Source organism: Cervus canadensis, chromosome 2 (assembly GCF_019320065.1).
Source record: "Cervus canadensis isolate Bull #8, Minnesota chromosome 2, ASM1932006v1, whole genome shotgun sequence".
Lineage (NCBI taxonomy): Eukaryota > Metazoa > Chordata > Mammalia > Artiodactyla > Cervidae > Cervus > Cervus canadensis.
Window position 1 is genome coordinate 42,104,561 of NC_057387.1, and position 13,919 is coordinate 42,118,479.

The following is a 13,919-nucleotide window of genomic DNA, read 5'->3' on the forward strand; positions in this document are numbered from 1 at the left end:
AGAAGGAAATGGCAACCCATTCCAGTATTCTTGCCTGGGAAATCCCATGGACCGAAGAGCCTATTGGGCTACAGTCTGTGGGGTCACAGAGAGTCAGGCACAACTGAATGACTAACACAAACACACAGACCTCCAGAAATATCTATGGTTATTTAATTTAGATGCAGAATGGGAAAGACTGGGCTAGAGGTGGAGTGGAATTAGTTTACCTAATACTCAAAACTACATATCGTCTCTCAGAGGGATATCGCAGGCTAGAAGGAACAAACTACAACAAGGGAGTTTGTGGGGGGAAAGTTCCTCTTATAGAGAATATCTAGCTTTCTTTCTATAAGTTATTGTATGTGTTTGTGTTTGTGTGTTAGTCACTCAGTCATGTTCGACTCTGCGAACACATGGACTGTAGCCCTCCAGGCTCCTCTGTCCATGGAATTCTCCAGGCAAGAATACTGAATGGGTTGCCATTTCCTTCTCCAGGGGATCTTCCCAACCCAGGAATAGAACCGGTTAGTAGGAGGTGTAGTGTCAGGAGGTGTTTGAGAGAAAGGGAGATTATACACGAATGTGATTTCATATTTTTTTCTTCTTTAAACTCATTCACCTACTTGTCAACTGTACTATTTTTAAAATCTAACCCTAGAGTTTAGATAGATTTTTCTCTTAGGCTATGACTGAAAATCTTAATGAAGAAGGAATAAAGGAGACAAAATGAAGACTCAGTAAGTTTGTTAAATAGAATTGGTGGCAGAACTGTAGCTTTGCTCAGTTTGCCCCTCCTTCTCATTGATGATAGTGAATAAACACTAGCAGTTAGGGATTTTTATTGACAATTGTATGGCCAGTGAGATGAGAGTCATTTCTGTATCAGAGGACTCATCTAGACATTTTACTTTCTTCTGTTTCTTTCTTTCTTTTTTTTTTAAACCATTAGGAAGCATTGTCACTGGGAATTTCCCATTATTGGGTCTCATCTGTAATATCATATGTTCTGTGCTTAGTCACTCAGTCATGTCCAACTCTTTGTGACCCCATGGACTGTAGCCCACCAGGTTCCCCTGTCCCTGGGGATTCTCCAGGTAAGAATACTGGAGTGGGTTGCCATGCCTTCCTCCAGGGGATCTTCCCAACCCAGGGATTGAACCCAGGTCTCCCACATTACAGGCGGATTCTTTACCACCTGAGTCACCAGGGAAGCCTGTAATATCATATACTATGACTGAAGTCTATATTTCCTTCAAACTGTAGCATTCGATCCTAGAGCATAGTAGAAACTTTCTACAGAATAAAGACAGGAGACATTTAATAAGCAGAGAAAATGAAACACTCAGTCACAAACAAACCATTACCCATTTTCCAGGCCACATTTCCCTTTTAGATTAAACCATTTCAATTCCTTTTGATTTCCTTGAATTATTTTAATTAAACTATTTTCTGAATAATGAATTTCTATATTCCATTTGAATTTGAATATGAAATAACCCATAGATATCAAGTAAAGACTTGACCTGTAAAAGGTATAAATGATATGGTTTTAATGATAACTTCTTATGTGTATAACCCAGAATCCACTCACCTGATACCTCATGAGAAATGTATTAGGATCAGGGTTACTTATCCAATCATAGTATAAGGGGTACTTACACAAATGATTCTTTCCTATTTTCTTTTTCAATACTCTGTAACATTGATATGCAAAAAATCTAGGTCTAAATGGCTCAGAGGTTAAAGCATCTGCCTCCAATGCAGGAGACCCGGGTTCGATCCCTGGGTCGGGAAGATCCCCTGGAGAAGGAAATGGTAACCCACTCCAGTATTCTTGCCTGGGGAATCCCATAGACGGAGGAGCCTGGTAGGTTACAGTCCTCGGGGTCGCAAAGAGTCGGACACGACTGAGCGACTTCATTCATTCATTCAAATAAATTTAAAAGAACTTCTTTAATAAGCGTAAAACCAAAATTCTAAATGATAAGGAATACGTCATAGTTCAAGAAGCTTTTCCTTCTTAGCGCAATACTCTTTCTTCTAATTATAATCAGTTCTGAGTTATTCAAATTTTTTCAGCTGTTTTCCTATAAAGTATTATCAATTCATACTCTGTCTGAAGTAAAAGACCAAAGTGCTCCAGTTTTGATGAAGAAATCTAATCTTTATTTCTATGATGTTAGCACAATATACTCACACAATAGCTCTGATCTGTACTTAACAAAATACATTATAGCACTTTACAAACTTTATCAGTTTGGAAAACATTGCATAACATTTTATTAAACACAATACTTTATATATATCATATATATCTTCATAATTTTATTTACTTTAAAAAGATAATTAACTCTCTTTATTCAATACTTGGTTTTATCAATAAAGCACAGCCTAACAAAGGAAGAAGTGCTCTCATTAGCAAATAAGATAAATAGAACACTAAGAAGAGATACCACCTGTTAGTCTCATTTGTTTTAAATTAAGGTACCAGTGGAATGTAAACAAATAATTCTTTGTAATCTTTTGTTTACAAAAGATGTGTTATCAAATACACATGCAGAGGTCTGAGTTCTAGCGACTATCATTATATATTTCCTTAACAATGTGGTACAATTTAAGTCATTAAAAACTGTAGCCTTTGGCACTTTGAGTAGAAAAAGAATATATCAATATTCATGTAAAGGAAAAAAAAAACTTCAATGACTAGAGAAGTACTTTAAAATCTTTTGTTAAGAAATAGGAAAGATTAGGAAATATCATACTGCACCTGAAATGCTGCAGCTTTTTTTTTCTTCAGAGCACTAAAACCAATCCACCTTTCTCTCTATAAATTGGCAAAAGCCAGTAGGAGTGTCATAATGGTGGTGGTGGTGAGAAGTGGGGAAGGCAACATTTTACTCCCACTCCCCTCTCTGAGAAGGAAATTGCCAGAAGGGATATAGTTGAATCTGTATTTTATTGCCAGAGTTTTCAATTCTGCTGGTTTCAGCTAAATCCCTAATGCCATAGGAGGTTGGTTACTCTAGAAAGCTCTGCCCTTTTCCAGTAGAAGTTGATTAAGAATGTGGTCTACTAAACAAGTACTTCTGTTCTCAGTGAAAATTGAACTGAGATCAGATTAACCAGCATTGTTGTTACCTTTTGTCCCCATGGCAATTATGAGATGTACATCAGAATTCTTAAGAAATGGTGTAAAAAGGTTAAATGCAAAATTACAAGAACCAAATATTTCTTCATACTTAAAATTTTAAGTTGGAAAAACACCTCAAAATGTTTTGCTTTTACTTTCTTCTTACTGGCAATATTGGTTTCCATTGATTTAAGTTGAAGGCTTCATTCAGGATAGGTAGCGAAAACTGTTATTGGTACATTGAGCACAAAAACTGTGCCTATCTATTTTGAAGAAATACATTCTTAATGTATACTTTGAGATATTTTTACTTATCAATTTTCTTTTTTTTGTCAGATTCATCCTGTTAGTATACAAATAACAAAATATTTTAAAGATGGTAAAACCCAACCACTGTGACTCTAATTAACTGGTTATCAGGATATCAAAAAATGTTAATAATCTGGAACAAAATGAAAATTTTGGATTACTTAAATTAGAAATTTAAGCCAGTTGGCTGGAAACACCTAAGGTTAACATATGATCAACACTGCTGGCAGCGTAACCCACAGTGTCAAGTTTTGGTTCATATTTCTTGTTTATAAATTCACAGCAGTATATTTTACTCAAGGAATATCAACTGTTATTTTTGCATTAAAAACAGAACATACCTATAATTAAAAAAATTTAAATCAATAAATAAAGGAGAAGCCATAAAATGCAAAATATGATCACATCAATTTCAAAAAACTCTTAAAATAATATCTTTAAATTATGCAAATGTACTCACTAAAAACAGATTTTTCATTAGCAGTAACTTGAAATAAAAAGTAAGCAGCAAAAAGCTATGCAGAAAAGTACTGGTTGTTCCCTTTCACTGAAAATATCCTTATAAATCTTTGTTGTTGAAGAAAGCAAAATTTTGAAGAAATGCACAAAACCTTTTCATTTTTTGACTGACGGAGCCACTACAGAGAAGCTTCAGGGTGTCCTATTCTAACACAAAGAAGCCAACATCTTCTTAATAACAGTAGCATTTCTTTGACAAGGAATTGCACACCACTATTTCACAGCTAAATAGAAATTGAGAGTTTACACCATATATGTACTATAATAATCAGCACCAGCCATACTGAGCTTTTGGTGCAGATTCTGCAAAATGAATATATAATACTGCATGGCCTCTGCTGTAGGGAAAACGTGTGTTCTGGATTCCCACAGCTAATTATAAAGAAAGAACCCTAAAGTTGGCACATTCAGGAAGTACAATAGTATACACTGAAGGAAACCGCTTTCTTTTGATACTGCCCTCTGCAGCCGTTTTGCGTTTGAAGGTAAGTCTTAGGAAGAGTCTTCACATTATCACACGAGTTAGGTTCTTGCATTGTGCTTTTCCCTTCCCTTGATGTGGTCTGCAAGCTTGGGTGGAATAGTTCTCGAGTGTCAGTGAGTCGCAGGCTGATGATGGATAATCTAGTTTGGTGAGAACGTTCCCAATTCGCTGGAACAGAGCACTGGTAGAATCAACACGTGGTCTCTTGGGGTGACCCAAGTGATTTGAATGACCATCCCTCAATCCTTATAAGCCCGTGTGGGGGAGGTTCCTTTGTAGAAGATATTCCTCGTGTTTTCGGGGCTGTTGCTCCTTTCAGGGATTAAAATGATGTTGCCCTTTCTCCGCAGGGTGGAGTCGCGGGAGGAAGAAATGGACAAAGTCTCTGAGCCGACTTCGCTGCCCTCTACCGGGGTGACGCGGATGGTGGTGATTCCGTGGTGGTGATGCTCACTGTTGTCTATGTTGCTTCTCTTTCGATCTCCGGAACCAAAACTGTCTTTCAGGGACTCACAGCTTTCTGAGTCCCTGTTAAGATCGTTGAGCTCGTACGTTTGGCGAAGGCTGCCCTTTTCAGGGGCTTTCCATTTCCAGGAGCCACTGCCTTCGCCTTCGGTGGACGGGATCTGTATGATGGGCCTGTTGTTCTCCGGGTGGGCCTCGACCCTCACGATCCCACTGGGCTCGTGGTCTGTCAGGGTTTTGTAGCGGATGGAGCCGGTGCAGGAGACCGTGCTGCCTTCAGTGTTCTTGGGGCTGCTTTGGAGGACACCCTGCTGCTTGGACATGGCTATGACCTGCATGATGCGAGGCTGGCTGTTGCTTCTGTTACAAGCCACGGTCTTCTCCGCGGCTTTCAGCCACTTGGCCCGGGCAGAGCTGCTTTTGGGGGAGGTGCTTATGTTTTCCTGCGTCTCTTCAGGGATGTGTACTAACTGTGAGGACCCAGGGCGGGATTGAATGGATACTCTTGGTCCCCCAGGCATGCTGTTGTTACACCCAGGGACGGTGCCAGGCTGGATCTTGAGGTACTGATTGCTGCTGGGAGCGTGGTGGTCTCCATTGACCCCCACCCTGGACGGCTCCGAGCTTGATCTCATTTCAATGGATCTGGGTGGTGACTGTCCCGGCTCGGTCTCTATAACCTGCAGAGACAGCTTCCGGCTTTCATTCTTATTCTTCCACTGGGTGAGGAGCTGCTTGGATCTAGCAGAATCCATCGAGGCATGAATGGTGGCGTTTCTTCTCACAGGGTCTTCCACCGATGGGGTATTGGCTCTAGGCAAGGTATTGCTGAAGGTAACCATGTTCTCCTTCCCCATGGGGCTCCGTGGAGTGATGATTTCTACATCTGCATTTGCCCTTTTGAGGTTGGTCAAGGAGCTAGCATCTCTATGGTTTCGGTTAAGGATGCCTTCAGTGTGAGCAATTCCGTCAGTGCTGCTACCATTTTTAGCAGATAAAACTCGGCTGGGGTCTTGATTGAGGTCTGTCAGAGACCTGAGGGCTTCTCTGTGCTGAAACACACTCTCTTCACTAGGCAGAAAATTCCCCACAGCATACAGACCCTAGTGTTGGGAGAAACAATAAACATCAGGCACTAGGAGACACGGTTACTGAGAGTTTGCATTGGAGGATGTAGTGAGGCACATAAAGATGTGTTCTCTATACACCACTGACTAACACAAATAACCAAAACTAAAAGTACAATTACTAGGAAATAGTTGTAAGTTACACCATCAGCCACGGAACTAACTCTTCAGAACTATAAAGTCCATTATTTTTCATTATTAGTTGGGTTTTCTCTCCTTTCTCCATCCCACTGGATGTTTTGGATAATCTTATCCTCTGTTTTGAGAAAAGAAGTCAGACAATGAGAGAAATAAGGACATTCTTCTGTTTCTCTTTTTAAAATTTATTTTTCAATTAGATGAAAATTGCTTTACACTGTTGTGTTGGTCTCTGCCATGCAACAACGTGAATCAACCATCTTCTGTTTTTTCAAAGCAATTCATTTTTCTGGATTTATGAACTGCTTGTTGAGTGACAACTCAGATGGCTTAACTGATGTATTTTACCTTCCATTTTCAATCATACCTCCTGATGGTATGATTGAAATCATACCATTCAATCATACCTGCATGTGGAAATGGAGAACAACAAATCATTCATAAAATATGACATAGGTTTTGTAGTGAGGTCAGAGACACACATCTCAACTGACATGGAGCTCAGCCCTGTGTGTGGAGCATTTTACAGAATGTTCTGGGAAAAGAGGGCAGAAACTGTCCCTATGTTTGGTTCTAAGTTCTTTTCCAACTAAAACCTGATCTTAAATTTTGAAAGTAATATTTGATCAACTCAGTATTATTACACTAAACTTGAGCTGAGTTTTATTTAATCTTGTCTTCATACTCAGGTGATCAATTATTTTTTAATTTGGGGGATAAAAATCTGATGAAGGCTAAATATCAGATTCAGAATTTTAAACTTTTGACATGTAGGAGATCTAATCCCTGCTGAATTTTCAGTTTTTGAGATGCTTAGTTTAGAGATAAGAGCCAGAAGCAGATAACTATTTGTGTGTTAATCTCAACAGAAGGGAGCCACTGTCAAATTGCAGATCAAACCAAAGGAATTCCATGGATATGATATTTTGTAGAGTGCCTAACAATGAACAAGGGCATTGGTTTAGAATGGATAAATTAATAATTTCAGGACAGAGTGTAAACAGGAGCAGAATAAAGTCAGGCTTCTCCCTCTCCAAGTATTTTAATTCCTGGCTAAAATCTTCTAAATAATACCTATCTATGCTCGCACTACAAAAGTTTTCAGGGTAAACAGTCTTTACCTCATGTTCCATTGATAATTGTATTTAAATTCATAAGTCTAGGACCATCTTCCACAAGACTGTACATCAGTTCAGTTCAGTTCAGTCGCTCAATCATGTCCAACTCTTTGAGACCCCATGGACTCTAGCACGCCAGGCCTCCCTGTCCATCACCAACTCCCGGAGTTTACTCAAACTCATGTCCATCGAGTCGGTGATGCCATCCAGTCATATCATCCTCTGTCGTCCCCTTCTCCTCCCGTCTTCAATCTTTCCCAACATCAGGGTCTTTTCCAATGAGTCAGTCCTTCACATACGGTGGCCAAAGAATTAGAGTTTCAGCTTCAACATCAGTCTTCCAGTGAACACTCAGGACTAATTTCCTTAAGGATGGACTGGTTGTATCTCCTTGCTGTCCAAGGGACTCTCAAGAGTCTTCTCTAACACCACAGTTAAAAGTATCAATTCTTTGGTGCTAAGCTTTCTTTATAGTCCAACTCTTACATCTATACATGACCACTGGAAAAACCACAGCCTTGACTAGATGGACTTTCGTTGGCAAAGTATTGTCTCTGCTTTTTAATATGCTGTCTAGGTTGGTCATAACTTTTCTTCCAAGGAGCATACATCTTTTAATTTCATGGCTGTAGTCACCATCTGCAGTGATTTTGGAGCCCAAAAAAATAAGGTCTGTCACTGTTTCCACTGTTTCCCCATCTATTTGCCATGAAGTGATGGGACCAGACGCCATGATCTTAGTTTTCTGAATGCTGAGCTTTAAGCCAACTTTTTCACTCTCCTCTTTCACTTTCATCAAGAGGCTCTTTAGTTCCTCTTCACTTTCTGCCATCAGGGTGGTATCATATCTGAGGTTATTGATATTTCTCCTGGCAATCTTGATTACAGCCTGTGCTTCATCCAGCCCAGCGTTTCTCATGATATGCTCTGCATGTAAGTTAAATAAGCAGGGTGACAATATACAGCCTTGACATACTCCTCTTCCTATTTGGAACCAGTCTGTTGTTACATGTCCAGTTCTAACTTTTGCTTCCTGACCTGCATACAGATTTCTCAAGAGGCTGGTCAGGTGGTCTGGTATTCCCATCTCTTTCAGAATTTTCCACAGTTTATTGTGATCCTCACAGCCAAAGGCTTTGGCATAGTCAATAAAGCAGAAATAGATGTTTTTCTGTAACTCTCTTGCTTTTCTGATGATCCAGTGGATGTTGGCAATTTGATCTCTGGTTCCTCTGCCTTTTCTAAATCCAGCTTGAACATCTGGGAGTTCATGGTTCACATATTGCTGAAGCCTGGCTTGGAGAATTTTGAGCATTACTTTACTGGCGTGTGAGATGAGTACAACTGTGTGGTAGTTTGTGCATTCTTTGGCATTACCTTTCTTTGGGATTGGAATGAAAACTGACATTTGCCAGTCCTGTGGCCACTGCTGAGTTTTCCAAATTTGCTGGCATATTGAATGCAGCACTTTCACAGCATCATCTTTTAGGATTTGAAAGAGCTCAACTGGAATTCCATCACCTCCACTAGCTTTGTTCGTAGTGATGCTTTCTAAAGCCCACCTGACTTCACATTCTAGGATGTCTGGCTCTAGGTGAGTGCTCACACCATCGTGATTGTCTGGGACATGAAGATCTTTTTTGTACAGCTCTTCTGTGTATTCTTGCCACCTCTTCTTAATATCTTCTGCTTCTGTTAGGTCCCTACCATTTCTGTCCTTTATTGAGCCCATCTTTGCATAAATGTTCCCTTGGTATCTCTAATTTTCTTGAAAAGATCTCTAGTCTTTCCCATTCTATTGTTTTCCTCTGTTTCTTTGCACTAACCACTGAGGTAGGCTTTCTTATCTCTCCTGGCTATTCTTTGGAACTCTGTATTCAAATGGGAATATCTTTCCTTTTCTCCTTTGCTTTTCATTTCTCTTCTTTTCACAGCTATAACCTCTACCTACATTGTTTGAAATTCAATGCCCGGAACTCAGCTTAATAGTTGTTTGATTCCTTGTTATGATATGAGGCAAATAGTTATCATCTTCATTTTATAGATGAAGAATCAGGCTTCTGAATGGGTACAAAATTGGCCAAATAGCAGAAAACTGAGATTCGAGCCCAAACCCTTGGATTCCAAGACACCATGAAAAGCAGACATGTACAAAAGCAATGCATGAACTGGAGAGTGACAGTTCTCAGTTTTATTCTGTAACACTTGTTGCCAGTGAAACCCCAGGGACAACCCAGGTTTATGCACAGTTCCTGGCACACCAATTTTCATTTGATGACTTTCTCCTTCACTGAAGAAAGTATGAGTAGGAAGTATGAGATCTGAAGTGACAATCCTGTCTATGCCACTAGTATATAAAAATGAAAAAAAAGTAAATCATTGCTCACTTTAGTACGTTTCCTGTTTTTGTAAGCATTTTTTTTATTAATGCTTTTCACAAGTATTCCAAGATCACAAGATTTAGAACTGCTCCAACAGACAGTTAATTTTTATTTCTCTGTAGATCCTCTTAGTTTCTTTCATCATTGCCTTTTCCTCTGCATGCCACTTGCATATTGGTGATTTCCTGGCTCCTTTTATTCTTAGGACCTGGTAATTTTATATACTCCCATAACTATAATGTTATTTCCACCTATAATGTCCATGATTTCCAAATCTATCTTCCATCAGTCATTGCTCCTTTAAGCTCCAGATCCAACTATTCAACTGCCTATTGATCTTTAAACTGAGCTTGTACACATCTATTCAGTCAACTAATGAAGTCACCATCTGCCAGTCTTCCAAACTAGAAACCTGGCCATTATCTCTCATTCCTTCTGTTCCCTTACCCTCCACAAAGACTTGATCATTGATATGTCCATCTTTTTGCATATGTAATTTCTTCAGCTTGAATGCCCTCCTCCTTTCTTTACCCTAAGAAACTCTCATGTTTTAAAAACATGAGTATAACTCTATGAAGCCTTCCTTGGCTTCCTTAAGCAGTTTGCTATCCTCAAAGTACTTTGTTTATACCCTCGTTTGTCATTTAACATATTGTAACCATTTATACTTTTCTTAATCTTTGCACTGTAAACTCATAAATGATATATCTTATTTATCAGTGCTGTGATGCTCAGTATAGTACCTGGCACAGATCAGATTTTGAATAAATGTAAAGGTAATGAATGCATGAATGAAATGGACAATTTCAGTTCCCTTATGCTGAAGATATTTCCCTTAAAGGAAGATCAGGTTTGGAAATGAAGGTTGCTAAAGAATTCAATGGGACTCCTCAGGTGGCACAGTGGTAAAGAATCCACCTGCCAATGCAGGTGGCAAGAGATGTGGGTTCAGCTCCTGGGTTGGGAAGATCCCCTGGAGAAGGAAATGGCAACTGAAGCCAGTATTCTTGCCTAAGAAATCCCATGGACAGAGGAGCCTAGCGGGCTACAGTTCACAGGGTCGCAGAGAGTCAGACATGACTGAGTACACACACACACAAAGAATTAAATGTTAGCTGGATTATAGTAATATCCAGGTGCCACATTTGTGTTATTGGGAAAGTATATAATTTTTCCATTAAACTTCTACTCTCTTTAACTTACTTTCCTCATCTATAAAATTATACTAGTAATAGTAGCCCTTGACTTTTTTTGGTGGGAGAGTGATAAGGGAAAATGTGATAATCTTTCTAAAATCCCCTTTTCTAGCCCAAGGTATGAGTTTAATGAATTATTTTACTGAAAGTAGAATATTTGTTTTGGCTTAGAATGGGGAAGGAGTCAGGAATTTTCTCATAGATATAAACTATATTGGAAGTAAATTATTACAGTGCAAGACATTTTGTGCATATTTTCCTTTTTAAACTGTGCTTTGTTGAATAATAGTAAATTATTTACCAAGTACAGAGCAATTCCTCCTCCTATTAAAAAGCCACAGTAGACATCAACTGGGTGATTCTTATACTGAGTTATCCGTGTTAGCCCACAGATGATTCCACAGATGATAAAGGTGAAGACCAAGAGAGGTTTCAGAAGCTTAGAGGAATCCGTTAGTGTGGAATTGAAGTACATCTTTAAAAAAGGAAAGAACTGGGGTAAGTATGTTTAAAAGGTCATTTTTTTCTATTCAATTATAATCAAATAAAAAGGTAAGCTCAAATCTCTGATACACTTGATGTCAATTTTACTGTTTCTTTCCCCCTGCTATGGCTAATTTCTGTACCTGAAAAAAAAGGAATGTCTGACAAAATTCATCAAATAAATAACAGACCTCTTATGTGATTACACAAAAGTTTGGAAAAAAATTAAAGCAGTAGAATTAGCCAGATAACTGATTAATCTCCAAGGTTACTTGTCACTTAATTTCAATCCATTTTTTCACATAAAATCTAATAAACTATTATATTAATAAGATATAATGACAATTCATTGCAGAGCGTTCATCAACTTACACTCACTTAGAATTGCTGTTACATAATGATTGAAACGAAAGTGTGTGCTGTGTATGTATATACTTAACACAATTCTTTCAGTTTTACAGTTTTTAACATTCATGTAGTTCACAATACTCTCTCATGAAGTATAATATCACATTAAGGAGATACAAGGCTAAATGAATATTATGACTGTGTCAAAAATGAAACAGATCACCAGCCCAGGTGGGATGCATGAGACAAGTGCTCGGGCCTGGTGCATTGGAAGACCCAGAGGAATCGGGTGGAGAGGGAGGTGGGAGGGGGGATCGGGATGGGGAATACATGTAAATCCATGGCTGATTCATATCAATGTATGACAAAACCCACTGAAATGTTGTGAAGTAATTAGCCTCCAACTAATAAAAAAATAAAATAAAATAAAAAATAAATAACTAAAAAAATTAAAATCCCCCCCCAAAAAAATTACCTTACTATTATATTGTTTACAGTAGCATCTAAATTCTATTTTTTATGCCATTATACTCTTCTGTTATTACCCAGCTATAATATAATCTAATTAGAGTTTGGAGACAACACTTATTTCTCTGATTTTCTCTAGGACACAGTTTGATGAAAAAGACCCAGTTACTTACCGAAACGTACACAGCTGCAAAGGCAGCAAGGGTCGCATGTTGAGAAGGGAATGATTTTCTGCCAAAGGAAGAAGTCAAATTATGCCTTCTATTTCTGACATGCTGCTAACAATTATCACAAGAACACTGAGTGGTTAAAATGTTCAATTAAAAAGCCACAAGGTAATAAGCAATAACTTTAATTTCTGTTTGGTTTTCTGGAGAAAGATCTGAGTGATAAAATAAACACTGTTAATCACCATTAGTATTAAAGAAGAGTAGTGATATACTTTCCAATATAAAGTGTTAGCTTTCTTAAGGGATCACTTCTTTACACCATTGGAATGCTGGTTGAAAGTGGAAATGGAGTGGAAAGCATTATAACTGTTTATTGGTATTATAATTATGTCAGGTTAAAGTAAAAGCCTATAAAAACTAAGATTTTAATGCCTTTAAACTTTCTCTATGCCCCTAAATATATGGTTTCATTTACATAAATATTTAAAAGAATAATTATTTTCTTGCAGTAGTGGGTCTAGAAGTGTTTTTTACACTTTAGAAAGCATAGGGGTAAAAAATCTAATTTTAGCAAAATGTTTCTCTATCCCACTTTAAAATGACTATTATCTCAAGAATCACAAAGTATATTGTTTTGTTAAATAAGAAGCACGGTGGGAGAGGTAGAACAGAGGATTGTGAAAGATAGAAGAACAGAGAATTTTTAATGAATAAAAAATGGGAAAAAATTTGGTTTTATTAATGACCTACTAATTATTTGGTACCCAATAAAAAGGGCTACTATCCAACACAGACATGATAATATAGAAAAACTGAGAAAGAATACAGAATATAGGTCTTAAATGTAAGTTCAAAATTAATTGAATTGAATGGACTATATGTATATAATTATATAATATCAGGTTCTGATTCTTCAAGTGTATTTAACTTATTTTTGACTCTTAAATCAATCTTTGGTAACTGACTGAATGAAAAATAAAATTCTTATATCAGTCTTTTGCTGCCTTCACCCTTCTGTACTTTATTTCTTATGAACTTCTCTTGCCATCTAAGTTTCTTTCTTTTTTTTTTTTATTGATTGAAAACAGTTTAATGCCTTGGTAGTTTCTTGAGCTTTTCAGTTTTTATTTTCTGAAATGCAAGGTCAGGACCTGTACAGACTTTCTGGGTTTATTCAAAGAAGACACATGCAATCCTAGATGCTATTTCTTTTAAAACTCTATCAAAAGGAAAATTCATATGATTTCTTTTTTAATAAAATATGTAATGGAGCTGGAAATATATATAGTCTTCCACTTAAATCACTACATGACACATACTGATTATAAGCCATGACTAACTAAAAACATCTAAAATAAACCAATTTGTGATAACCTAAACCCATAATTCAATCCCTGGGTTGGGAAGATCCCCTGGAAAAGGAAATGGCAACCCACTCCAGTACTTTTGCCTAGAAAATTCCATGAATGGAGGAGGCTGGTGGGCTACAGTCCATGGGGTCGCAAAGAGTTGGATACAACTGAGCGACTTCACTTTCTTTCTTTCTAAACCCATAATTAGTATAGAGGAGATCACAGAACATGACTGGGGTTTGGTGATAT

General features: G+C 37.9%; 1 protein-coding gene across 2 annotated transcripts in view; it reads right to left on the reverse strand.

Annotated features, from left to right (window-relative positions):
* Nucleotides 1–2,125: 2,125 nt before the first annotated feature.
* The window catches only part of PLPPR4 (phospholipid phosphatase related 4), a 50,648-nt gene continuing 38,854 nt past the window's right edge, over nucleotides 2,126–13,919 (reverse strand). The window contains exons 5-7 of one of the 2 annotated variants that reach the window (XM_043460560.1): nucleotides 12,322–12,379; nucleotides 11,151–11,324; nucleotides 2,126–5,992 (exon numbers count right to left, since the gene is read on the reverse strand). In XM_043460560.1, the coding sequence (XP_043316495.1) occupies nucleotides 4,664–5,992; nucleotides 11,151–11,324; nucleotides 12,322–12,379 (1,561 nt within the window). In that variant the 3' untranslated portion in view covers nucleotides 2,126–4,663. The remainder of the gene's footprint in view (nucleotides 5,993–11,150; nucleotides 11,325–12,321; nucleotides 12,380–13,919) is intronic. The other variant, XM_043460561.1, reaches the window with a different exon arrangement.